Source organism: Sinocyclocheilus anshuiensis, unplaced genomic scaffold, assembly GCF_001515605.1.
Source record: "Sinocyclocheilus anshuiensis isolate Anshui unplaced genomic scaffold, SAMN03320099.WGS_v1.1 scaffold215, whole genome shotgun sequence".
Taxonomy (NCBI): Eukaryota; Metazoa; Chordata; class Actinopteri; order Cypriniformes; family Cyprinidae; genus Sinocyclocheilus; species Sinocyclocheilus anshuiensis.
The window spans coordinates 431607-459038 of record NW_015552542.1 but is presented as its reverse complement, the minus strand read 5'-3'; the positions used below and the strand labels follow the sequence as shown (position 1 = coordinate 459038).

The following is a 27432-nucleotide window of genomic DNA, read 5'->3' as shown; positions in this document are numbered from 1 at the left end:
TAATTTCTGGAGTGTTAAAAGTGAGCGATTTTCCCTCTTCCTCCTGCCGCAAGTCCACAGAAACGTTTACTTCCAATTCTGGGAACTCTTTCACATTGTTTTCATCATTTTGTTCTAATAGTTCATTGTCTAATAGTTCCACAGTGCACATTTGTGACCCTGCACAACAAAACCTAAGGGTCAAATTTTCGAAACTGAGATTTATACATCATCTGAAAGCTGAATAAATTAGCTTTCCATTGATGTATGGTTATTTGGCCGAGATACAACTATTTGAAAATTGCCTTTAAAGCTGTCCAAATGAAGTTCTTAGCAATGCATATTACTAATCAAAAAATTAAGTTTTAATATATTTACAGTAGGAAATGTACAAAATATCTTCATGGAACATGATCTTTACTTAATATCCTAATGATTTTTGGCAAAAAATAAAAATCAATAATTTTGACCCATACAATGTATTTTTTGGCTATTGCTACAAATATACCCCAGCGACTTAAGACTTTTGTGGTCCAGGGTCACATTCAAATTCAGAAGGCACTGCAGCCACAATTTCATTTAAAAGTATTTCAGAAAATCATAAGGATTTCACACCAATCTTTATTGCAAAATCTTCTGGGGCTAACCACCCTTCCTTATTCAGAAAACAGGACACCTTGGTGAAACCTGCTCTTACAAGTGTATTTCTCATTGAAACAGAGTTTAAGCTTTTTACACATAACACAGGATTATACATTATGGGTTCTTCTTTTCCCCAGAAACCTTTGACAGACCCTTGTTTTCGAGAGTTTGAAAAAAACTTTCCAAACTCTAAGCATTGTCTTATAAATAGGTGTTAGACTGGTTAATTCCACTCCATCAAGATCCATTAAAAACATGTGTCGATCAAGGCCCAACTGTCCTCTTTTTCTCAACAATCCACAGGCTACATCTGTCCAGCTGATGTGCCTTTTATACAAGAGTCTTTGAGCAGCCTGTAATCTGAAAGCAGCAACTCTGCATTCAATGCCAATAAGTCTTTGTCCTCCTTATTAACATATTGGTAAATACAGGACAGCTGCTCTCAGCCAGTGCTGTCCTGACCAAAAAAAAATTTACCAACTGTCTTTGGATATCTTTTATAAGATTAAAAGGAGGATCCAAAACAGCCATTTTATGCCACAGTGAAGATGCAATAAGATTATTTACTATCAAAACTATTCCTCTAAATGATAATTGAGGGAGTAGCCATTTCCAGTTGGACAAGCGCACACACATCTTCTCTATCAATCCATCACAGTTTTATTTTTCTTTATACAAATCAGAATCTAAAAAAAAAACTCCTAGAAATTTAAGACCATCTTTACTCCATTCAGCATTTCCAGGCAATTTTGGTACTGGACTTGTGGTTCCACACCATAAAGCTTAACTTTTCCCCCAATTCATTTTAGCTGAAAAAGCCTTTTCATAGCACTGAACACAATTCAATACACTCTGTATATCTTCTTTATCCATAATTGTCACAGTGTGATCATCAGCATAAGCAGAAAGTTTAATGGGTTTATTAAATGATCCTTCAATATATAAACCTTTTAATTAAGTTCTTAATACACAATAATGGTTCAATAACTAAACTGTAGAGTTGACCCGAAAGTGGGCAACCCTGTCTTATCCCCCTTCGGACTTTAATGGGTGTACTTAACCCTCCAGGCACTTTTATCATACATTCTGCTTTTTCATAGAGTAATCTGATCCATGCAATAAAACCATTTCCAAAGCCATATGCACTTAAAACATCAAACAGATGAGAATGAGCCACTCGTCAAAAGCCTTTTCTTGATCTAGGGATAATATTCCTAGATCAATCATGTTTAATATTGAATAGTCAATGAAATCTCTTATAAGGAACAACTTTTCTCTAATGCACCTGTTTTTTATACAATAAGACTGATCCTTATGAATTAATACACCCATATGTTCATTCAGTCTGTTAGAAATGCACTTAGAGAAAACCTTATAATCTGTGGTCAATAAAGCTACAGGCCTCCAATTTTTGAGTAAAGTTAGATCACCTTGATCATATTCACATTTTCACCAGAATTTTTACACTGAGACTTTAAAATTACAAGTTTAGCTTGTCCTATTAATAAATTGGCAAGTGTACACTGTTGCTGCCAAGACTTCCTATATCTGCAACCCAGAATAAATAGACTGTTGGTAAATATAAAACCCAATCTTCAAATAATTTTCTCCAATACTTCAAATAATGAATTAAGCCTAAAACACTCACAAAACGTATGAAAAACATTGTCAAGAGCATTACACAAAGGACATACTGGTTAAACAGTCTCGTTAATCTTAGACACAAAAGAGTTTGAGGCTATAATACAATGTAGTATCCTCCACTGAATATCCCCACATCTCTTAGAGATAGGAGGCTTATACAGCAACCTCCATGGTGGATAAATCTCATCTGAAATAGAAAGCCAAGAACTCCATTTAGTATCTGGTATTTGCTTCAATTGTCCCAAATGTACAGATTTGACACACATATGGTATAACATTTTTTCCCCCAATACAATGAAACACCAAAGCAACACCAAAGCACTATAACCTTTCAGCAATTTTGTCTGACTGTTATAATTAGATCCCCAATCTTTAGGAACTACTTCGAACTCAGGAAATGTCTGATAAATAAAACCATTCAGAAGAACATTATTAATAAAGGAAATAAAAGTCTGAGGGAAAGATACCGTAAGATTCCTAACTAATCCCTCCACAGTTCTTACTGAATTTATCCCAACTTGATCAGCAATTGCATGTACAGTTCTCCATTGGCCATTCTTTAAATCAATCAAGTCCATGACTTTTGTTAACCCAGCATTAAAAAATGTAATGACTAAAGATGATGACATATTTGCTGATAAATGAAAAAGGGGATAAAAAAAGGAATTTCTGAAATACCATAATGTTCATCTTCATGTCTCAGTATTTTAAAACAATCCCAATATTTAATCACTCCTAAATAAAAACTGAAAGGTAAATAATGTACTTTCTCCACCAAGGTCTTCTGCATTAGGAACAACTGTTTATCAAGACCAAATCCTCCCAAAGTCTTGAGTATATATAATCCAAACACACCCCAAGACACAGGATCTGAACTATACAGAATTTTTTGTAATGATTGTAACCTCATTGCCATGACTTTAGATTCCAAATGTATTAGTCCTTGGCCTCCCTCTGCCACAGGAAGATAAATGATACCTGGAGGAAGCCAATGGCAGCCATCCCCAAAAAAATAAATGCTTTTTGAACTCCAGAAAGTAATTCCTTTGGATGATCTAATACAGTAAATGTATGCCAAAACATTGAAGCTGCTAAATTGTTAATAACCAAGCATATCCCCCTAAAAGAGAGATGTGGAAGAATCCATCGCCACTTCTGAATTCTAAGAATTACCTTTATCGGCTAGCCATTCCCAGTTCTTTTCTGTATAGCTATTAGTCCCAACATATAAACCAAGGATACTAAAACCATCTCTGGCCCATCTGCATTGCTGTGGCAGCCTAGGAGATCCTGCGCCCTGCCAGTCACCCAAAAGCAAGGATGCACATTTCTCCCAATTAATGCGTGCAGATGAAGCTTGCTGATATTTATTTAAGGAAGAAATCAATCTTGTAACATCTTCTGAGTCTTTTATAACTATTGTTATATCATCAGCATAAGCTGTAAGTTTAACTGAATCTACATTGGGGTCACTAGGAATCTTAAAACCACTTAGCTGCCTCTTAAGTGAGACTAATAAAGGCTCAATAGAAATTGCATACAGAAGACCAGAGAGAGGACACCCTTGCCTTATTCCCCTGGATACAGAGAAAGGTCTAGTTAAGAAACCATTAATCTTCAACATACTATACATTTCATTATATAACATTTTAATGAGAGATACAAAATAAGGACCAAAACCAAAAGCTTCCAGAGTTTAAAATAAATACTGGTGATCAACCCTGTCAAAAGCTTTTCCTTGATCCAATGAAAGATACCCAATGTCCAAATTGTGAATTTTTGCCACTGTAATCATATCCCTCATCAAGAACAGATTATCAAAAAGTGTCCTTTTGGGAACACAAAATGTTTGGTCCATATGATTGACTAATGCCATATATTTCTTAAGTCTATTAGTCAAAGATTTAGATAAAATCTTAAAATCAACACATATCAGTGATACCAGAAGCCAATTCTTTAGGCACCAAAGATCCCCCTTTTTTGGGATTAATGTTAGAATTGCCCTTCGACAACTCAAAGGAAGTGTCCCTTGATCGATGCATTCAAGAAAAACGTCATACATGTCCTGTCCTAGTAGATTCCAGAAGAATTAAAACAATTCTGCTGTGAGCCCGTCCAATCCAGGTGACTTCCCAGAACACATTTCCTGAACAGCTTGTGAAATCTCTCCAAAAGTCAAAGGCCTGTCCAACTCATTACGTTCTTCTTCTGTTAATTTGGATAGGTCACATAAAAGTTCATCAGTTGCTGCATCATCACATAATTCCGAATGGTATAAATCCTCATAAAAAGAAAGAGCATAAGATTGAATTTCCCGATGACCTGTTATCACACTGCCTCCTGGTATTTTCAACTGATAAACTCTTCTGTTCCCTTAGTTTTTTTTTCAAGACCAAAGAAGAATGATGTAGGAGCATCCGTGCCATTCAGCTGTGCAAATATGGTCCTTAGAAGGGCTGTTTTTCCTAGTTCCTCCAATAAATTATTTAAAAGGAGTTTATCATTTGCAACAGAGTCAATGAAAGTTGAAGTACAGTCACTGCTTTGCCCAAGGATAGCTTGTTCATGGGACTTCATTCTTGCTTTGAGCATTCCAGCACTATGTGCAGTATACTGCTGGCAAAAAGACTTGATTTGTGTCTTACCAACATCCCACCATTGACTCAGTGACTGAAAATGACATCTCTCCTCTCTCCAAGCTTTCCAGAAAAGATTATAGAAGTGAATAAAAGTGCAGTCCTGCAATCTATTATTGGGGAACGCCTCGTCGTGACCAGTGTCGGAAGCATACATTGAAAAAACACCAACAACACGTTGGCCGGCAACAGCCATGACGTCACTACCGGTGTGACTATAGTATACATGGGCACCGGGAGAACACATCATCCTCTTCTTCGTCTTCACTGACTGTTTTTTTTGAAGCGTGCATTTCTGTGGTAAGAGTGATCTCTATTCATATCATTATGGTGAGCACTAGCAAAGCGTTTACAGGATGTGTGCATCCGTGTCGTCGTTATTTGACATCTGATGACACACACGATCTATGCGTTGTTTGTTTGGACGAAGAGCACGCACGCGATGTCCTCGAGGGGGCAATCGGCGTGCACTGCGAGCATTTTCCAATGAAAAAGCTCCGCTCTCGTTTGTCTCTCTTTTCGAGGAAAGAGGGGCAGCCATCTGCTTCCCGCGATTCAGGACTCGCTGCTGCTGAGACACGGATGAGAATGAGCTTGTGGGGATCACAGTTGGATCTGGCCGATGAGTTTAAAGAGGGGTTTTCCCTCTCGCGATCGTCGGGGCCAGTGCTCTGCTAAGTTCAACCCAGGAAGAGGGCGAAGAAGCTGAGGCTGAGTCTTCCCAATCCTCCTGCCCTGCGTATGATGAGCTTTTGGAAGTTATGGATCGCGCCACGGCGAGGCGTGTCTTGCCGTGGAAGCGGGCAAAGACAGTGACGTCGCGAGGTCGTCTCGATGAACGTTATCTTTCGCTCAGCGGCCTTCAAATCCTTCATTCCACGAAGGTCCAGGTCTGAGCCCTAACAACCCAGGGGTCCTGGCCCGTCTCGGTTCGAGGATCAGAGATGGGCACAGAAGGCTAATGTCACGGCTCGCACTCCTCCCCTGCCTGCGGGTAGGGGTAGGAGGAATCGCGGGTCAAAGGGAGCGGGAGCCTTCTTGATCATCAGGCCCCCGGCACGGCACTGCAAAACATTTCCTGGACGTCCGGGCTGGGCTTATGCTTTCAGGTTGCCCTGTCTGGTATATTGTGTTTAGCAGTGCTCCGCTTTTATCAGAGGGTTACCTATGAGCACGCTACTCCTTTCTTAATTCAGAGTTCTCCTCTCACGTGAGAGACCTGGCAGATATCGGGAAGAAAGAGAGGGGCTTTCTTCTCGATGCTCCGTTTCGCCTTCCGAACTTTTTTGGTACCTCCGTTGAGACGGTGGTACCCCTCTCGTTGAGAGCTGGGTGTTGTGCTCCCTCAGCTAAGGTAACTTACTGCTAGCCTTTCCAGCATTGAAACATGCTGTAGGTCGAGCCCCCTTCTCGAATGAGAACTGGGTGTTTGCTCCCTCAGCTAGAGATTTACTGCTAGTCACTCCAGCATTATACCTTAGATCGAGTTGATGACTTCTCAAATTATAGTGTTTTGGGATGCACCATTTCCATCTATGGGCTGCTCTTTCAGAGTGCCACAAGGGCCCCTTAGAACAGTATTTTTAAATCCATGTTATGGTAAGTGTGCACGTGAAGTCTTTGTACACTTTCTAAAATCCACACTGTGGTAAGTTCGCACACTAGTACTTTGCGTTCTTTCTAAAATCCTGTATGGTAATTGTAATAATAATTTTAATAAATTCATTTCACCTGATTATGATGTTGCCTTCTACCCTATTGTTACTGGCCATCTCATTGTTAAAAAAAAAAAAAAAAAACTATGATTGGCAGCATTTATTGTGTTTTCTTTTTTTTTATTCAGTTTTCTCTATGTGTTGTTAAAATTTAATGTAGGCCTAACCAGTTGTTTATTTAATACAAACAATTTTTTGACATATCACAACCAGCATATTAATATACAAAGCTTGTTTACATTCATTGCTATTTAATGTTTATGAACCTGGTGGGGGCGTTGTTACCCATGCAAAGAGGCTAGTCCATCATAATAGAGGTTATGTACTGTACATCTAGAGTACATGCCAAACTCCAGTCCTGAAGGGTCACTGTCCTGTAGATTGTAGCTGATTAGCTGGTTCAGGAGCTAAACCCTGCAGGACAGGCCCTCCAGGAACTGAATTTAAACCCCTGAGAACCCCCTGAACCCCTAGAGATTTACAAAAGCAAAAACAGTTTGTTAAAATATTGATAACTAACTAGCTAAATAACTAAATAACAATATCTATCTATCTATCAATCTATCTGTCTATAGGCGCTTTCGTACAGTGTTATGGATCAACTGTTTTTTTTTAATTGATTATGAAACTGAATTGATATATAAGAAACTGAATACAGAAAACAGAATAAACAGAGTTCTAAGCCAAGGCAAAATGTTGATTTCAGATCAGTCATAAATCCAGGATGAAACGTAGCTGCTTTATGTCCAGGGAAGAGGATACAGTGGCATCAGAGCTGGTTAAGCAAGAGATCTGGGAAATAAAAATAAAAAAAATCAGCAGAGTAAAATCACTTTACAATCTCAAGCCAAAGTACCTCTGATCTCTGCAGCTATTACTTGAGATGAGGGGGGAAAAAAGATCGGATAGGGAAAGCTCTGGCTTCGTATGGACGTAGCCTCAGAAAATAAACAATTTGATTAGGAACAATACTAACCTCAGATCAATTAACAAGACTTGTCAATTAAAACATTAAGGTTGCAATTCATGTTTGGGTAGCCTACTGCTAATTTTTACTTAATCTGTATCTGTTAATTAGAACACATGACTGCACACTACAGACACAATGTGATACAGTAATATTGAAAAGAAAATACAGTTTCACTTCAGTTCGTTGAATGTCCCATGTTAATGTGGGCATGAAATATAAGCATAGTAAACTTCCTTAAAACTGCGTGAAATACGTAGGAACGGACACCGCAAAATCAAAATGTTTTTTATCATGATACCAATGTATACAACTGGTGAAACATTTTTTAATCTATGATCTGTGGAATATCGCATTTGACGAATCTGTCGCCATCTAACATCTGCTGGAAATTCAGGTAAACATACTTGCGTGCACGCACGCGTGCATCCCCAGTTGATCCATAACACAGGAGGAACCTTTTCATAGTTCCTAGAACTATTGGCAGAAATTCCCGTTTTTTGACATGTTCACACCGCAGGAACTAGGAACATACAGGTGCATCTCAATAAATTAGAATGTCGTGGAAAAGTTCATTTATTTCAGTAATTCAACTCAAATTGTGAAACTCGTGTATTAAATAAATTCAATGCACAGACTGCAGTAGTTTAAGTCTTTGGTTCTTTTAATTGTGATGATTTTGGCTCACATTTAACAAAAACCCACCAATTCACTATCTCAACAAATTAGAATACTTCATAAGACCAATAAAAAAAACATTTTTAGTGAATTGTTGGCCTTCTGGAAAGTATGTTCATTTACTGTACATGTACTCAATACTTGGTAGGGGCTCCTTTTGCTTTAATTACTGCCTCAATTCTGTGTGTGGTGGCTCTTGATGCCTTGACCCCAGCCTCAGTCCATTCCTTGTGAAGTTCACTCAAATTCTTGAATCGATTTTGCTTGACAATCCTCATAAGGCTGCGGTTCTCTCGGCTGGTTGTGCATCTTTTTCTTCCACACTTTTTCCTTCCACTCAAACTTTCTGTTAACATGCTTGGATACAGCACTCTGTGAACAGCCAGCTTCTTTGGCAATGAATGTTTGTGGCTTACCCTCCTTGTGAAGGGTGTCAATGATTGTCTTCTGGACAACTGTCAGATCAGCAGTCTTCCCCATGATTGTGTAGCCTAGTGAACCAAACTGAGAGACCATTTTGAAGGCTCAGGAAACCTTTGCAGGTGTTTTGAGTTGATTAGCTGATTGGCATGTCACCATATTGTAATTTGTTGAGATAGTGAATTGGTTGGTTTTTGTTACATGTGAGCCAAAATCATCACAATTAAAAGAACCAGAGACTTAAACTACTTCAGTCTGTGTGCATTGAATTTATTTAATACACAAGTTTCACAATTTGAGTTGAATTACTGAAATAAATGAACTTTTCCACAACATTCTAATTTATTGAGATGCACCTGTAGTTATAGGTACTCCGTTTGGGGGAACTAATTTAGATCAGATCCTACTTCAGAATAGGGTCTAAAACAGTTTTATAGAGAACAAGGAGTTACGTCACAATCTTTTCACTCCGCATTGCATTTCGGGAAGGCGCCTCCATATTAGCAGGATACGCTATCCGTTCCCATGGTTACTTTTCATTCTCTATAAGGATAAGTGCTCTAAGTATCTTTTGTTTTGTTTTTGCCTTTAAGTTAAACAATCATTCATTATTCATTGTATTGTTTGCAGGGAAGAGAAGCTATTTTATCGCACTGCATGATAATTTGTTTTTTTTTCTCTTAGGTTTTGTAGAATTTTGTTTACAATGTTTACCTGATTAGCGTGAAAACAGTGTCGCTGGACGCTCGCTGCTGCTTTAGCCATCATATGGTGGATTATCCAAATAAAAGTGTGTGTTCGACAAGCTGACAGAAGTCGATCCATTTCTTTGTTGGAAATTTTAAGGGGAGACACTGCAGGCAAAACACTGTTTTTTCACGCACCTGTCAAGTTTGAGATTTTGGGCTATTTGGTTTTTCATAAAGTCTTTTTTCAGACTAGTGGAAAGAAAACATCCAAAAAACACTGTTAAGTGTTTCTTTTATAGCACTTTATCTATTTGTGTCAATAGATTTCAATTAAAATACATATTTTTAAAGCCCGTCTTCTCAAAATGAGTTTTTTCTCCTACACTGAGTCATAAATCTCCACTTCAGTAGCACTTACACACACCAAACTTTACATTTTTATTCCTGTCTATATCCTGAAGGTTTTTACAGAGGGATTTGTTCATATATAATTTGCTTGATTATATACAATATTTTATTTGCCCCAAAATTTTGAAAATATAGTGTTTTCTGTCCGTTCTAAGCATTTTCTGAATTATGGAGTGACAAAAATGAGATACCCAAACTTCCCTCTGTAAAAACTTTTTTGACTCTAATATGTCAAAAAAATTAAACAAGAATTTTGAAACTGACATCATCCAGTGTTTAGATTTTTGTACTAGAAATTTATGCAAATTAGCACATATTTCTTTAAATAATGACTAATTTGTATATTTAAACCTAACATTTTAGAAAACTTGTAATACAAAAATGTTTTGCAATTATCAATGTAATTAATCAGCTGAGTAAGTAAGGCGATAACTATTAGTTTTTCCTGCTCATATTATGCTTTATTAGTAAGATGTGTGTACTGTCTCGGTGCATTAAGCGCTCTTTATATGAGAGGAAAATGCTTAACGTGTAAACAAACACGTTGCGTTCACATTTTCACATAAGCATATATCAAATGCTGCCCTAAACTCAATAGTGGAAAGGCAGCGCTATCCTGCAAGTATGGCGGATAAACAAAGCCGTTTCCCAGAACTCAACGCGGCGTTACGTCACATTCTCATTCTTTATAGGAACTATCAGTGTATGCTGATTGGCCAAACGCATACGAAACACCGGCAACCTGGCATTTTTAAAAAGCCATGTAAACATATTTCTCCATGAATATGGAAAACAGCGATAATGGCATTTTGTTGGCTGCAGCGTTGTGTTCTTTTGTCAGCCTCGATGAAAACACTGCAAGTTGTCGTAGGAGATTTATTTAGAATTTCGTGCTCTTTTAATCACGTAAATTGTGCGTTTACATTCCATCTCCATTATTATAAACCCATGATAAACATAAAATATAGCTCTGGACACAGTACCTCTTTTTGTCTTTGTCCTGTAGGGTCCAAGGCTGTGGTGTCAGCGGGTGATGTTAACTCTCTAGCAGTACATACCTTTCCAGTGTGTCCTGCTCATCTCAGGGTTCTCCAGCTGGCTGAGGAGCTGAAATTTGCCCTGGAAGGACAGATATGTGCAGAGGACAAGGAGACCCTGCTGAGACAAATGCCCTCTGCCACGGCTCACGCTCTGCTGCTGTGGATTGACAGGAGATCAGAGATTTCAGTGAGAACTTTTTTTTTTATTATTTTATTTTATTTTATTATTTTATTTTATTTTAAACACTTAGTCCTTGCCAGAGTTACCTTTTGCTATTTACAGAGCATAACTGTCACAGTACAGTTTAAAGATAGTGGTATCTTATTAGTGACATTCTAATGAATGTAATTATTTTTTGCACAACAGTTTGTTCTGGTCTTATTCACCTTATTCCCAAATGCGGAAGTAAGCCTATTGGCGAGACTTCCAGTTCATTATCCGCTATAGAGAAATAACGAGAAGAATAACAATGTGCAGTAAACGGTAAATCTGTTTGCATTACAAACCAGTGTCTTCATTATTAAGATAATACACTAAAATAATTTGGTAAGACACACCAATTTGCAATATCCCGCAACAAAACGAGAGGTTTTGTACAGCTAAAAGTAGCTGGAAGCAAATGAGACTGGAAGCAAGACCCATAAAGTTTACAAATGGCCGTGCCCATTTTTTACGTGAAGAATAAGGTGGATAATTTAATTGGCCGAGCAACATTCTGATAATTAGTATGACACCACTGAGATGCTTTGCTATTTGCATCACTTCACATTTCTTCATGTAAGGTGCTCCAGTCTAGAATATGATGAGTTGTTGTTTTTGCCAGGATCGCTTTGAGTAAGGTTTCTCTCACGAGTGAGTAGAGAATGAAAAAAGCAAAACCACAGTGGAGCTTTAAAGGTGCTGTGTGAAAATGGTTGACTGTATTAAAGCATATATTCAAGCAGATATTTAAGAAACATGCTGAATTCACATACTTGTTTTTCAGAGAAAAAAAAAAAAGATTCTACAGCCAGTTATTCTTTTTTTCTTTCAATTTACCCAATAATATTTTGACACCCCAGGTTGCCAGTTGGTGGAAAACACAGCAGCCATGCTAGCAAAAGAACTGTCTCAGAGATTATATCCTAAAAAGCATCAGCTTCTATCTAAAAAGCTCAGAGGCATATTAAAATGATAAATTATTGTCACCTTTCATTGTCAGTTGTGCATGATCCTCTTGCGTGCCCACAATCTGGCAACCTGTGTGAGCGTTAAGTCTGAGGAGGTGGTATAAGTTTAGAAACAAGAAGAAAAAAATAGTTTGGCAGAGGAAAAAAAGAGTGGAGGAGGAGAGTAAAGGAGGAGAAAAGGGAGGGGGAAAAAAGAAAAAGAAAACAAGGGCAGCTGGCAGGAGTGAAGTCTGATATTACAGACCGCTTCTCCAAACCAGATGCTCAGGAACCTAAACCAAAGGCTAAACTTAGAGTAAAGACAAAGAAGAAGAGAAATAACTCACAGTCTTTACATGAAGGGTGAAAAGAAAGAAAGATGCATTCACTCTCCTCATGTCTGAGCTAGTTATAATGCTATGAGACTTAAGGATCTCATAATGGCCCTGCAAAATGGAATGGGACGTTGATTTTTACAAACATTTTGCATGGCTTAAGAAGGTAAGCATTACTTTTTCTGTTCTCGTATACTGATTTTGTTTTTCTCCATTTGAGAACATGGACAACACTGAGTAAAACGTCACGTCATCTCGGAATTATGTTAATTACAAGATGGCGTGAATGCAGCATTATTCCATTCCACTGTGTCTCATGTTTTTAAATGAAATCTGTGTGATCAGCGCTTCAGATTGTTGTATTAAGCTATGCATAAATACATGATGCTGTTTTGTTCATAATTGTTTATGCAATTTACAAAATTCTATTTGACGCATATACAATATAAGAAAGGAGATTTGTTTAAATATAATTTTGTGTTTGACTGTTAAAACTAAAATTATTTGTTGTTTGTCTTAATAAACTGTGCAGGTTAAAATAAAAAATAAAAAAAAATTATATATACTGCTCTTTGTTTAAAAAAGGTTATTAACATTTTTCAATAATTACCAATACCGAATGATATGGAACATTATATGATGATCATTTTTTTTAGCTATATCACCCAGCCCTGGAGCCTGCAATGTACGCCATCAGCTTTTTTTGTCTTCGAGAGCCATTTGTTTACGTTGCAGCATATGATTATTGTGGAACACTCAACCAACCATTTCAGGAAGTGTGTCCTCCATGTCGTAGATATCTGACACCTGCAGACACACAAGTTGTTCAATTCAGTGCAATTCATGTTTATTGAATTGAATTGAACAACTTGTGTTCAATAACACAAGACACACAAGTTAGTGTTATGTGCTTGGGTGAGAAGCATGCATGTTCAGTTCTTGAGAGAGCTGATGAAGAAGCTCGCATTTGAAGTCAGCATTTGTCTCTGTTTTCTAGAGAGATGTGGTAAAGGTGTCTGTCCCCCTGGCTTTGGACCCTCTATGGCCGAGGCACAGCATATACTCATCTTGTAGGGGCTGCAGGTCGAGTTGCCAGAGGAATTCGAGAGAGGTATGCCTTTCTTGTGGTCCTTTCACCCACTTGAGGATCCTGGAGAGGCATCTCTTGAGTCTTCTGATCCAGCAGATAGCATTTTGCTGGCACTATCCAAACAGGAAGAGATGGATATGGCCGAATAAGGCATGAATGTTTGCAAGTGAGCTTTCCCAGCCTCCCAGCCCTGCGTACAAGGAGCTGCTGGATGTGATTTCCCCATTATGTTTGGGCAGTAAAGCTGTAGCTCCCCTGTGTTTCCCTATGGGTACAGTTTTTAGATGATATGTTTGCTCACCTCAGGTAGTGGCAGGCTAAGGGAACTAGAAATGTTCTCCATGGGCCAGTATTCCCTATAGGTGGTGTCTAGCAGTTGATTCACAAGGAAGGGATGCCATGCTTCGGGCCTGCCTGCAACGTTTTCTTTAGACAAATAAATTGATGATATATGTTCATGCACCCTCTTATACTCTTGGGTGCACCTGCAGTGATGTCATGGATTGTCGATGGCCAATGGAATTGTCAGATTTTGACACATGCTTCAGTTCCCCTTCTCAGTGAACTAAGGTTACACTCGTAACCCAAGACGCTCTTCAAATCTTGTCCTGGATGTCCACTGTAGAGTTTAACTCCAACCTTAATCAAACACAAACTAATCAAAGTTTTCAGGATAACTAGAACATTGCAGCCAGGTTAGATTGATAAGGAATGAAGGTAAATTATGCAGGACTGTGGACCTCCAGGTTCAATATAAAGAACACTTGTGCCACTCTTAGGTACACGAGTTTCAAAGTCGTTGAACTGTTTGTTTGTCTGTTTGTTTTTTTAACACAGTACACAACTGTCATCGCCAGTTCTAGTCAAAACACATTTTATACTACAGCACTTGGATCGGAGATAGGTCTAGAATATATATTGAACCAGCTAAATTGATGCTTAGATCATGTTTTTGATAATTAAAACATATCAATCTTCACCCTATATGAACCAGCACCAATTTGCCTCCAGTTTTGATTTTTTGTCTGCAATCTACATTAACTGTCGGTGAGAATGTGTAAGCTGCATTATATGTAATAATTCTTGATTCTGAGCTCTACAACTTTGCTTCTGCAGACCCACTGCCCAGCTAATGAAGGTCTTTAGAACGGTTTAGCCTTGTTCAGACTGTCAGCCCAAATCCAATTGAAATCCATATTTAGATAGTATGAACGGCAACGAACTACATTAAATCCGATTTGTGCAAATCTGTTTCAAGCTACATTCGCATGTGGTTTGGAATCCTATTCAAATCGCATTCCTGGAAATCCGTTTCAGTCTGACCACTCAGATCGGATTTTGTGTTGCTTTTTCACGTTATCACGTAAAACGTAAACACGTCAGACGTTTTTCTAGAAAACATAATAAATGTCAGAAACAAGCTTGTGTTGTTGCAAACTGTAAGACAAGCAGAAAAAGACAATATACTGCTAGTATACTATACTCACCTCTTTGAGTGTTGAAACCAGCCGAGATGGCAGCATGGAATAGTCACACATTCTAGCTTCCTTCATTTCTGATGCTGCCTCCCACTGGGCAAAGTTACATCCAAAGGACGTCTATTTGATGTCTTTGCACGCGTTGAAAAGACGTCCACTGAGGAGCCAGAATGAAAGTTTTTATGACTTCTTTTTTTTATGTGTTCTGCACGTCTAATATAGACATTCGTGGAACCTCCGTACAAGGTTAACAGCTAGTTCAACTGTGGTCAGTGGACATCATTTCAACATCATTTAAGGTCTCATTTAGACATAATTGATACTGTTTCTGGACCAAATAAACTCTCTCAGGATGCATGAACCTGTTAACCCGCACCTGGATGCCAGCGCACTGAACGCTCTTTGTTTGCACGTATCAATGTTTACGAATAGATTAAATGAAACGGGACAAAATTAATCTTGACAAACTATATATCATTATAAAGGTCTAAGCCTCAAGCATCGATGATAGGTCGCTGTTTTTTTCATGGAAAGCTTATAAGGAATGTATTTGCTAAATTTGTGTAAGCAGTACACATCAAAACATGCATAATCAAAACGCAGTACGTACCAGATTCATCGTAATAACGAGTCACAAACGCATCCACTGTTGTAAATCCCGGTTCAGTTAGAAAGGTAAGGGACCACTGAACAACATCCCACAGAGCACTTTTAGCCCAACGAAACAATAACGTTGTAATATGGATGGTTATTCCTTTGTTTACGTCTCATTTCTCCTGGGAGAGTTATTGTTTCTCCGTTATGGAATAACTTAAAACTGCGTCTTGGTAGTAAAAAGCAACATGGTTTTATAGCATACAGTGTTACAAACAGAATGAGTCCTCTTCAAATCTTGTCCTGGATGTCCACTGTAGAGTTTAACTCCAACCTTAATCAAACACAAACTAATCAAAGTTTTCAGGATAACTAGAACATTGCAGCCAGGTTAGATTGATAAGGAATGAAGGTAAATTATGCAGGACTGTGGACCTCCAGGTTCAATATAAAGAACACTTGTGCCACTCTTAGGTACACGAGTTTCAAAGTCGTTGAACTGTTTGTTTGTCTGTTTGTTTTTTTAACACAGTACACAACTGTCATCGCCAGTTCTAGTCAAAACACATTTTATACTACAGCACTTGGATCGGAGATAGGTCTAGAATATATATTGAACCAGCTAAATTGATGCTTAGATCATGTTTTTGATAATTAAAACATATCAATCTTCACCCTATATGAACCAGCACCAATTTGCCTCCAGTTTTGATTTTTTGTCTGCAATCTACATTAACTGTCGGTGAGAATGTGTAAGCTGCATTATATGTAATAATTCTTGATTCTGAGCTCTACAACTTTGCTTCTGCAGACCCACTGCCCAGCTAATGAAGGTCTTTAGAACGGTTTAGCCTTGTTCAGACTGTCAGCCCAAATCCAATTGAAATCCATATTTAGATAGTATGAACGGCAACGAACTACATTAAATCCGATTTGTGCAAATCTGTTTCAAGCTACATTCGCATGTGGTTTGGAATCCTATTCAAATCGCATTCCTGGAAATCCGTTTCAGTCTGACCACTCAGATCGGATTTTGTGTTGCTTTTTCACGTTATCACGTAAAACGTAAACACGTCAGACGTTTTTCTAGAAAACATAATAAATGTCAGAAACAAGCTTGTGTTGTTGCAAACTGTAAGACAAGCAGAAAAAGACAATATACTGCTAGTATACTATACTCACCTCTTTGAGTGTTGAAACCAGCCGAGATGGCAGCATGGAATAGTCACACATTCTAGCTTCCTTCATTTCTGATGCTGCCTCCCACTGGGCAAAGTTACATCCAAAGGACGTCTATTTGATGTCTTTGCACGCGTTGAAAAGACGTCCACTGAGGAGCCAGAATGAAAGTTTTTATGACTTCTTTTTTTTATGTGTTCTGCACGTCTAATATAGACATTCGTGGAACCTCCGTACAAGGTTAACAGCTAGTTCAACTGTGGTCAGTGGACATCATTTCAACATCATTTAAGGTCTCATTTAGACATAATTGATACTGTTTCTGGACCAAATAAACTCTCTCAGGATGCATGAACCTGTTAACCCGCACCTGGATGCCAGCGCACTGAACGCTCTTTGTTTGCACGTATCAATGTTTACGAATAGATTAAATGAAACGGGACAAAATTAATCTTGACAAACTATATATCATTATAAAGGTCTAAGCCTCAAGCATCGATGATAGGTCGCTGTTTTTTTCATGGAAAGCTTATAAGGAATGTATTTGCTAAATTTGTGTAAGCAGTACACATCAAAACATGCATAATAAACACGCAGTACGTACCAGATTCATCGTAATAACGAGTCACAAATGCATACACTGCTGTAAATCCTGGTTTAGTTAGAAAGGCAAGGGTTCACTGAACAACATCCCATAGAGCACCTTTAGTCCAACTAAACAATAACGTTGTAATATGGATGGTTATTCCTTTGTTTACGTCTCATTTCTCCTGGGAGAGTTATTGTTTCTCCGTTATGGAATAACTTAAAACTGCGTCTTGGTAGTAAAAAGCAACATGGTTTTATAGCATACAGTGTTACAAACAGAATGAGTCCATCCACTAAAAAAAAAGTCAAAGATACTCGGAATATTGTTTATTTGAATTCTGGCACTCTCTCGTGACAGCTCGTGATGCACGCTGTGACGCACCTGTCATCTGATGGGGGTGTAGCGATCGGCTTTTTGCACAAATAATTTTTATATATTTTTTTTCTATTCAACATGTTTCAAATTATTCTTATTGTATTTTTCTAGTGTTCAAATAAATCACTTATACGATGTCTAAGATTCTGTCTATTATTTTATAATTGAAAAACTATGCAGTGGTATGTATAATGACTAAAATTATTTTGTAGAACCCTTCAATACATTTGGTGGCTATTTTTTCCTCAAACGGGGAGGGGGTACTAGAAATAGTTTCAGAAAAAATGGTTGCAGGAATCACATTTTTCATGGTATCTTCTTAAAATTTTAAATATAAACTCATGAGACATGTGCCTTTGAACCCATTACTTTTCTGGATTGCTCCAGGACTTATTTCATGTATTTGTATATAAAAAAAATAAAAAAAAACATTCAGTGTGGTATAATTTTTTTCAAGGCACTTCAGTGTCTACAACTTTTTACACTGTTGTCAGGAACTGTTACCATTTTACGTTAGATAGGTCATTTTCAGCTGTGAGTCCCAAAATGGGGGGTGCAGGTTAACAGGTTAAATTAAAACTCGTGCTATTTCAATGTAATTTCCATTTGTTAATGCAAATAAACTCACAGACACTGCGTTTGTCCAAAAATTACGAAAATAAAAGAGTCTTCAATGAAACAGCGTTGAAGTTTATGAGATAATTAAATGATCAAATAACTGATAATTGAGAATTTGGTAAAATCAACTGCAAATCAAAGACATTCAATCTCTCAAAATCTCAGCAGAGGAGGATCAAACAACTTCATTCATTACTAACCAGACTGACTTTATTTCTGTCAGACATCTATAGCTTTTATTGATAATTACCAGAGGTTTAAATGTTGATATTTAAGTCACCATTGTGCTGGACAGTGTTTACTTTAGTTGGGATCTTGGTCCTCGTACTTCTTGTGTTAGATTTTCTTTAATTGCGGTAACCGAGTGTTTGTAAAATATAATTGTTGTGGCAGAGGAAAGCCAAAATCAAGTGTTATCATCTTGTTAATGATGACAAAATCATGCTGTGTTCATCTAATGCTGCATTTTAATTTTGTGTTTATATTTATGGATAAAACGCATGTGCACAAAATATTTTGAGCAAGTGCATCATGTGGTCACACACAGACAAGAAGATTTTGTATATGAATCACAACAACAATGACAATCAAAACAAAAAAGCTTGGGAATTAAGGATGAGTGTGCACTATGAAGCCACCCATCATGCATTGCAGCATGAAGCTTTTTTGCTTGATTTGATTTCCACCATTGCTGTGATTCATGTGCAAAATCTTGATGTCTGTGTGTGACCATGCACATGCATTTTGTCCACCTTCAGAATAAGTGATAATTTCAATGCTCGTGGTGCCTGAACTGCAGCTTCACAAGGTTGTTGGCTATAAATGCCAAATATAAAACAAAACTAAAATCACAACATCACATGCTCATTTTGTGATGATTTCGCCATAATCAACAAGGAGCTGATAACACCTGATTTCACTTTATTTTGGCCTTCTTTGCCACAACAATTGTATTTCACAAACACACAGTTACAGCAGCCAAAGAAAACCTAACACAAGAAGTAGGAGGACCAAGATCCCAACTAAAGCAAACACTGTCCACCACAATGGTGACTTCAAATGAAACATAAATATCAACATCTAAACCTCTGTTAATTCTCAATAAGAGCTTCTGTGGATGTCTGACAGAAATAAAGTCAGTCTGGGGTGCATTTCCCAAAAGCATCGTTAGCCAACTATGGTCGCAAATTCCGTCATTACCAACATAGTTCAACGATTCTGTGTTTCCCGAAACCATAGTTCAAATTAACATTCGCAAACAGCGTCGAGTCCTGTCTGCCAAGATAGTAACTCGAATAGGCTACTGGAATGTAAGAACTGTATTCCAGTTTTCCAAGCTGCAGCAAGTTATCAAAGAGATGGAGGCCTATAACATTAACATATTAGGCCTCAGTGAAGTTCGTTGGACCAGTTTTGGCAAACTGTCCTCGGGGAACAAGATTGTCTTGTTCTCTGGACGCCAAGACAACATACATCGTGATGGTGTTGCCCTCATGCTGGATCACCAGGCATATGGGGCACTAGCAGAGTGGACCCCAGTCAACGAGCGTCTTCTGACGGCAAGGTTCGCCACCTCACATGCCAAGGTAACCATTGTCCAATGCTATGCTCCGCATAATGACTATGACGACACAGAGAAGGAAATCGTCTACCAGCAATTGCAAGACCTACTGAATAAAGTGCCACGTCATGATATTCTATTGGTCATGGGAGACCTCAACGCACAGGTTGGTGAAGATCGATCTGGCTTTGAAGAGGTTCTGGGCCCATATGGGTATGGCAAGCGTACAGACAACGGTGATCGTTGGTGCAGTTCTGTGCCATGAACAACATGAAGGTCGGTTCGACATTATTCAAACATAAAGCCATACACAAGATAACGTGGACATCTAATGACCACAAAACCCAGACTCAGATTGACCACAATGCTACACATTGCAACACCATGCTTGCAAGACGTCCGTGTCCACCGCGGCGCCGATATCTGCAGTGACCATCATTTGGCCATAGCAACGTTCAAAGTCAAGCTGAAGCAGAAAAAGAAGAAAGACTCCAAGCCCCAGCGGTACGACACAATCAAGCTAAATTATGCAGTAACAGGTGCCCAGTTTCAGTTGTTCCTAAACAACAGATTCTCAGCACTGGCTGATCCGGTGCCGGGATCGTTGGATTGGTGGGACCAGCTAAAAGATGCCATGTCAGCTGCCGGGGAAGAGATCCTTGGCACAAGAAGTCTCTCAAAGAGACCTGGATCAGTGACCGGACCTGGGAGCTGATAGCAGAGAGGAAAGCGATACATCAGAGAATGTTTAGTCCATCTAATGGCGAGGATGCCTACCAGGAATACATCAAGATGGACATGGCAGTAAAAAGCAGTGCACAGAGGGACAAGCTAGAGTGGCTGGACAGACAAGCTGAGGAAGCCCAAGACGCAGCTAGTCGTAATGACATGCGCACGGTCTACCAGATCGCCAAGTAGATCTGCAGCACGTTGAAAACAGGGTCAGGACCAGTGAAAGCAAAGGATGGCACACCACTCTCCAGAGGTGAGGACAAGTTGGCAAGGTGGGCTGAACACTTCAAAGAGGTCCTCAATAGACCGGAAACCAGCATGCCCTGTCACTGTGGAAGACCCACTTCAGGTACTTCCCATCGATACATCTGACTTCTCGGAGGACGAAATCCGCAAGTCCATCTCCACCCTCAATAACAACAAGTCTCAGGGCACGACGGCATAACAGCCGAGATGCTGAAGGCTGGCGGCGAGAGTGTGATCACCTGGATGTGCAGTCTGTGTGGCGTCGTACCAGAGGATTGGAAGAATGGTGAGGTGGTGTGCATTCCGAAGAAAGGCAGCCTGGCGGAGTGTGATAACTGGAGGGGGGTCACTCTGCTCTCAATTCCTGGACAAGTCTACTGCAGGGTCATCCTCAATAGAATATGAGGCAATGTAGACTCTGAGCTGTGTGAAGTACAGGCAGGCTTCCAGCCAAAACGCTCTTGCACGGAACAAATCTTCATGCTGCGGAGAATTGTTGAGACGTGTGGAGAACTCCAGGCACCTCTTGCAGTCAGCTTCATCGACTTCTCCAAAGCATTCGACAGCGTGCACAGGCAATCACTCTGGAAGATTCTGCTTGCCTACGGCATCCCATCAAAAGTCGTAGGGGCCATTGAGCAGATCTACAACACCTCCAAATGCAGAGTGAGGACTGAAGATGGATATAGTGACTGGTTTGAGGTGGTGACTGGTGTAAAGCAAGGATGTATCCTGTCCTGTGTTTAGAAGCACAGTTTCTTGTTAGTAAGACATATGGACTTAAATAAATTATGCTTTTGGGCACAATAAGCAAGCTAACATGTAGTACAATCTATATATTCCATTTAATTTAAATACATATACATTTTAATCAATACATTTTAGCGCGTCCTCAATAAGCGCCATTTTTGAAGAATGCGCATGTGCATAAATGCCTAAGGGAACCCCGGAGTGTGACGTAAGAGGAAACCCGTGATGAATCAAACATCAAATAAAGCAAAATGACAGGAAACAAAACATTTAATTAGTCATCAGGTGCCATGTTCAATACAGCAGCATCTCAGAGATCTCGAATCAATTAACTGGCAGAAGTTATTACTCCACCACATGCGTGTGACGTCATTGACAACAGCCCTAAATTGTTGAACTAGTGTGGTTCAAACGACAGATATGCGACCATGTTCGGGAAACAGTCGTGACTGGCTAGTTAGTTTCCACAACAATGCATCGTACTATGGTGGTTAATTAGTGAATTACGCTGTTGTACGGGACGCATCCCTGGTTAGTAATTAGTGAAGCTGGTGATGCTGTTTGTGGAGTTGTTTAATCATCCTCTGCTGAGATTTAATGTGTTTGATGCAGTTGATTTTACCAAATGCTCAATCAACAGTTATTTGAATATTTAATTATATCATAAACTTCAACACTGTTTCAGTGAAGATTATTTTATTTTCATAATTTTTGGACAAACAGTGTCTGTGAGTTGCTTTGCAATTACAAATGGAAATTACATTGAAATAACACAGGTTTTTAATTTAATGCATCCTTTAGTGAGTGTAGCAGCGCAGGCAAGGCGCTGCTTTTAGAGAGTGTTTATTTGGTCCAGAAACAGTATAAATTATGTCTAAATGAGACCTTAAATGATGTTGAAATGATGTCAACTGACCACAGTTTATTACTGCTGCTTCGTCTTTATTCCCACAAAATGCAAACACACATTGTATTTAAGAACATTTGTATATGCCTGTGAACATCCGTACAACATTTAATTAAACATCAAAACAACCATTATTGTTCTTTGAAGCTTTCTCTGACATAATACAGACCATTATGCACTGTTTTACATTGTTTTATAGAGCAGATATTCAGATGCAAATCTTGTTAGTACATTCAATATTTTACACATCACTGACATATTCCACAGAGTCCTTGAGCTTTACTGCATGGAATTTGTGTACCAAAACCTTATTATCAAAATAAACCTCTTAAGAAATTCCTCTCTAAAACCCTACGTGGGCTGAGTATAGTGAAATTTTGCCAAAGAGCTGTGACATATTGAATAGAAATAGAATCATACAGGGTGTTGAGAAACTATAAACAGCCGGTTATTGTATGCATCTGAAACAGTAGCTGTGGACTTTACGTTTTATGATTTCACTTTCTTCCCTGTTGACTGTAAACATAACTCTAACTACCTGTGAACCACAGGTCAATGTGCAAGGCTCAGGCAATGGTGAGAGCTACCAGGAGCAACTGTCTCGTCTAGAAGAAGATAAAGAGTCTCTTGTGTTACAGGTAAAACATGCGGGCAATTTGTTACAATTACTTGCTTAAAGTGCATCTAAACAGCATGATTTGTTTCAATAAATAGCTTAAACATCAGTGTTGTATGACATCAATGTAATCATGTTTGAATAGGAACAACATTGACAGCATACAAAATGTAACATTAGTTTCATAAATGTCCGTTTTATGAAGACATTTTGCGAAAACCTTTCAGTTATAGCATAAAATAATTGAAGAAAACCATAAAGTGTTCCTAGCCAAACCAGTACAATTGTGGTGTTTCATGGGAACAGACAGGGCTTTACGGATTAGTCCTGTTCTGTCTTGTTGGGTTTTTGACAGTAAGTACATGTGGGTGCTTCCTGATCGACTGGGTTGACGAGAATATTGCTTTAATTTGTTTGAAACTCTGAATAACCCAATGTTTATGTATATGTTCGTGCTGTCAAACTATTAATAATGATTAATCACATCCAAAATAAAAGTTTTTGTTTACATAAGATATGTGTACTGTGTATATTTATTATGTATAGACCTTTATAATGATATATAGTTTGTCAAGATTAATTTTGTCCCGTTTCATTTAATCTATTCGTAAACATTGATACGTGCAAACAAAGAGCGTTCAGTGCGCTGGCATCCAGGTGCGGGTTAACAGGTTCATGCATCCTGAGAGAGTTTATTTGGTCCAGAAACAGTATAAATTATGTCTAAATGAGACCTTAAATGATGTTGAAATGATGTCAACTGACCACAGTTGAACTAGTTTTTAATCTTGTACGGATCGAGGTTCCATGAACGCCTATATTGGATGCGCAGAACACGTCAAAAAAAGACATCATAAAAACTTTCATTCTGGCTCCTCAGTGGATGTCTTTTCAACATGAGCAAAGACATCAAAAAGAAGTTAATTGGACGTAACTTTGAAATCCATAATAATAATAATAATAATAATAATAATAATAATCCAGTGCGACGGCAACATGTTGTCATGTCGTAAAACAGTATCTGTATTGCAAACTGTATTGCTGTTATTGTTGTTTTTTATATATTTATATTCTTATATTTTATATTATATATAAATATATTTAATATATAAACAACATATTTTTCTTAAATATATACATGCATGTGTTTGTATTTATATATACATAATACATATACACAGTATACACATATGTTATGTAAAAAAAAACGTTTATTTTAGGTGTGATTAATCACGATTAATTGTTTGACAGCACTAGTATTTGTGTATTCAGTCTAATTCAGAATAGAATAATGAGTGTGATTAGACTGTGAGTAATTTATACTTTACTCTCAGACCTGGGAGCAACTTTAGAAGGACAATGGACAAAGATGATGTACCTCAAATGAACAAACGTAATTTAAACCTGTTTCTCAGGTGAGTGTGTTGACAGATCAGGTGAAGGCTCAGGGAGAGAAGATCAGAGACCTGGAGAATTCTCTTGTGGAATATCAGCACAAGCTCAACTCCACTGAGGAGATGCTTCAACAGGTATTGGTAATACTTATTAACATTATATATATATATATATTTTTTTTTTTTTTTTTTTTTTTGTTCATATTTGTATTAGAATTTATTTCAAACACTGAAGTATTATGGTAAATCCATCAAAGTATTTGCCTCTTTGCAAAGTATGCATTAGACTGTGTCAGATTCAAAAAGCAACCATTGCTGATATGTGTTGCGCAAACTGTAAACGGCACTAAAATATTAACATTTACATCATTAGTCATCTGCTGTTTATCCAGTGTACATTACTTTACACTGACTGGGAAGGCCAGGATTCTTAATAGGCTCAGTGGATGTGTAAATGAGTGATCGTGCATTAACGAGTTTGGGTTTCTGAAGGCAGTAGGTTTCTTAGTTTACTTGTTACTTTTTTGACAGTGATCCTATTTTCAGAGACCTGAGCCATATCTTTAGATCTGAATACCATTGAGACTTCACATTGGGCATTTGGGATTCAGAAAATATAAAATTCTGGTTCCTTTAATTTTAGTCTTTAAACAGCTATTATTTTAAAGGAATCTAATAGCTATACTGTAGGGAACCAGCTCACATCAACAGAAAAATCTGCACCTGATGTGCCTGAAAAGCAACTTTGGCATCTGTGTGGAAATGCTTTGATGGGATTCAAGGAGACTGGTCATCACATCACCTTGGCAACTCAAATATTTAAGTAGCGGTTGTATTCCAGAGCCGGCATTGACGAGGGCATTCGAATTGGCTTGGGAATTAGCTGAGAGAAGGCAACCTACATTTCTCTTCTGTAATCAGCCAGACAAGGATGTGTCCAGTTAAAAAATAAAATAAAAAAACAGTGTTGTATGAAAGTAAGTGAGAGAAGCAAAGTGGAGAGAAACATTAGGATAAAACCTTTCAAGGCATGGTAAGTAAGACACCTGTACTTATCCATACCATTTTCAAGGACAAAATTGACATTCCGCTGCTTGCAAATCTCATTTTCCTCATAAGCTAATTGCATATTTCTGTTTAACTCGCCTTTGCTTTGAAAGCTCTTTGGCTGATTAAATCTCCAGTCTTCAGATGGGAAGCTTTTCAGGGCATGTGCCTGTGGTCATTGAGGTTTTGGCCTTCAAAGGCAAATACTATTCCAGTGACATGGGCCTAATATTTTCCATATGCTGTCTTTGAAAGACTCAGAGCTCACGTAAAACTCCTCAGCACAAGCTACTGACATTTTGAAATGGTTTTTTGGGCTTCTGTACTGTGAAATAGATTCCTGTTCAGTGTCTGAGTTTAACCATCAAGATCAAAGAAGGCAAGGCGCTGCTTTTATGTTTTACACCAAGGGTTCTCAACCACTTATTCAGTTGATTTGCATTGAAACAAATCAGTCAGTCTATTGGGCTGTAGCTGCTGGTGGCATGTTTAAAACAAGCATTCAGGTGATCTTTACTTAGTGTTGATGTGTATTTGGATTTGATTGTCTTCACATGGGAAAATACTGTTTCACACAGGTATGTTGTGCCAAACAAACTTAAGTATACACTTTCTGATGTTTAAATATTTGCTATCATCCAAATTCCAAAAATATTTATTTAGTTTTATTTATTTATTTTAGCTTTGATTCTGTGTGGGTGTTTTAACACCCATTCTGTTTACTATACTCGAATGTAATGCACTTTTCCCACCACGATCAGAACTCTCAAGCTCTGTCTCATGCTCTCTCTCATGTGTCAGTCCCTGTGAGAGAAGTGGGTAAATATAGCCCTCATAACCTGTGTATATTTAGCCATTGTGGGACAGCAAAGTACAGAGATTTTGAACGGACTTTGTGCCTCCTTAAGAGTACAGTTGCTTAGTTTCCTTCATTTGTGTGCATGTGCGTGTGTTTACATTTATGTGTGGACTCTCATAGGAGCTTCTGAAAAGGAGTTCTCTAGAGTCACAGAAGCTAGGGTTGATGGAGGAAGTGTCCTGTCTAAAACTGAAGCTGGAGAACATGGAAGAGAAACACATCAAGAGTGCTGAGAGACAACATAAAGCTGAGGTAAAACTCTTATAAAATCTAAGATAAAACTCAACAGATTCTGATTGCACCCAAAGTGGATTAAGAGATGCAGATTGAAGAACATAGTCTGGATACAATGTGGTCTTATACCCCCTTGAAGCTAACTTATTTAGGCAACAACCAGTGGGTATGTATTGCACAGATCCACTTTTACCACAGATCTGGATCAGGGTGGCACTGATATGTACTCAAAATTGCTGAAGTGAAATGATGTAACCTATGTTCACATGCAAGAAAAAAAAAACTGTTAAGGGACCAGGTGGGCTCAGTTTTTTTTACCAATAATCTCAAAAGCGCCAAATATCAGTAAATGTATCAGTCTTGTAAACAAAGTATTGTCTCTTAAAGTCTTGTAAAGTCTGTTATGTATTTTCAAAAAAAAAAAAAAGCTGCTGTTTTGACTTGAGTCAAATAATTTGTGTCTTTTAATTTACAGTGTTCTATTTTCATATAATTACTATGTTCAGAGTATCTACTGCGGGACAGAACTGGTTGATCTAAAATATACCTTTCCTCTGACATTATGATGTGCTAGCATAAGCTGTGTGTGTGTTGTGTGGCTGTGTACCTTTCATTTAACCATTATGGGCCTCATGCAATACAAGCAGAACAAATTTCTGTGTAATGGTCTTGAGCAGTCAAGTCTAAATGACAAACAGCCAGAGTGTTTTTAGCAGAGATAGAGTGTTAAGAATGACCTCAGCGTGATGTCTGACAACTGCTGGGCTTCACATAGTTAAAGAATGGCACCAATCCACCCATGAGCATTCCAGTGGCATGCCTCTCTCTCTCTCTCTCTCTCTCTCTCTTTTTCTATGCTCT

At 38.3% G+C, this 27432-nt stretch overlaps 1 protein-coding gene across 1 annotated transcript in view; it reads left to right on the top strand.

Moving 5' to 3' along the window:
- The first annotated feature begins 10563 nt into the window (after positions 1-10563).
- LOC107663988 (liprin-beta-2-like) overlaps positions 10564-27432 on the top strand; it is a 36600-nt gene continuing 19731 nt past the window's right edge. Inside the window, exons 1-6 of the mRNA XM_016454431.1 lie at positions 10564-10645; positions 10785-11005; positions 13300-13413; positions 22973-23059; positions 24453-24566; positions 26458-26589. Of these exons, the coding sequence (XP_016309917.1) occupies positions 10564-10645; positions 10785-11005; positions 13300-13413; positions 22973-23059; positions 24453-24566; positions 26458-26589 (750 nt within the window). The remainder of the gene's footprint in view (positions 10646-10784; positions 11006-13299; positions 13414-22972; positions 23060-24452; positions 24567-26457; positions 26590-27432) is intronic.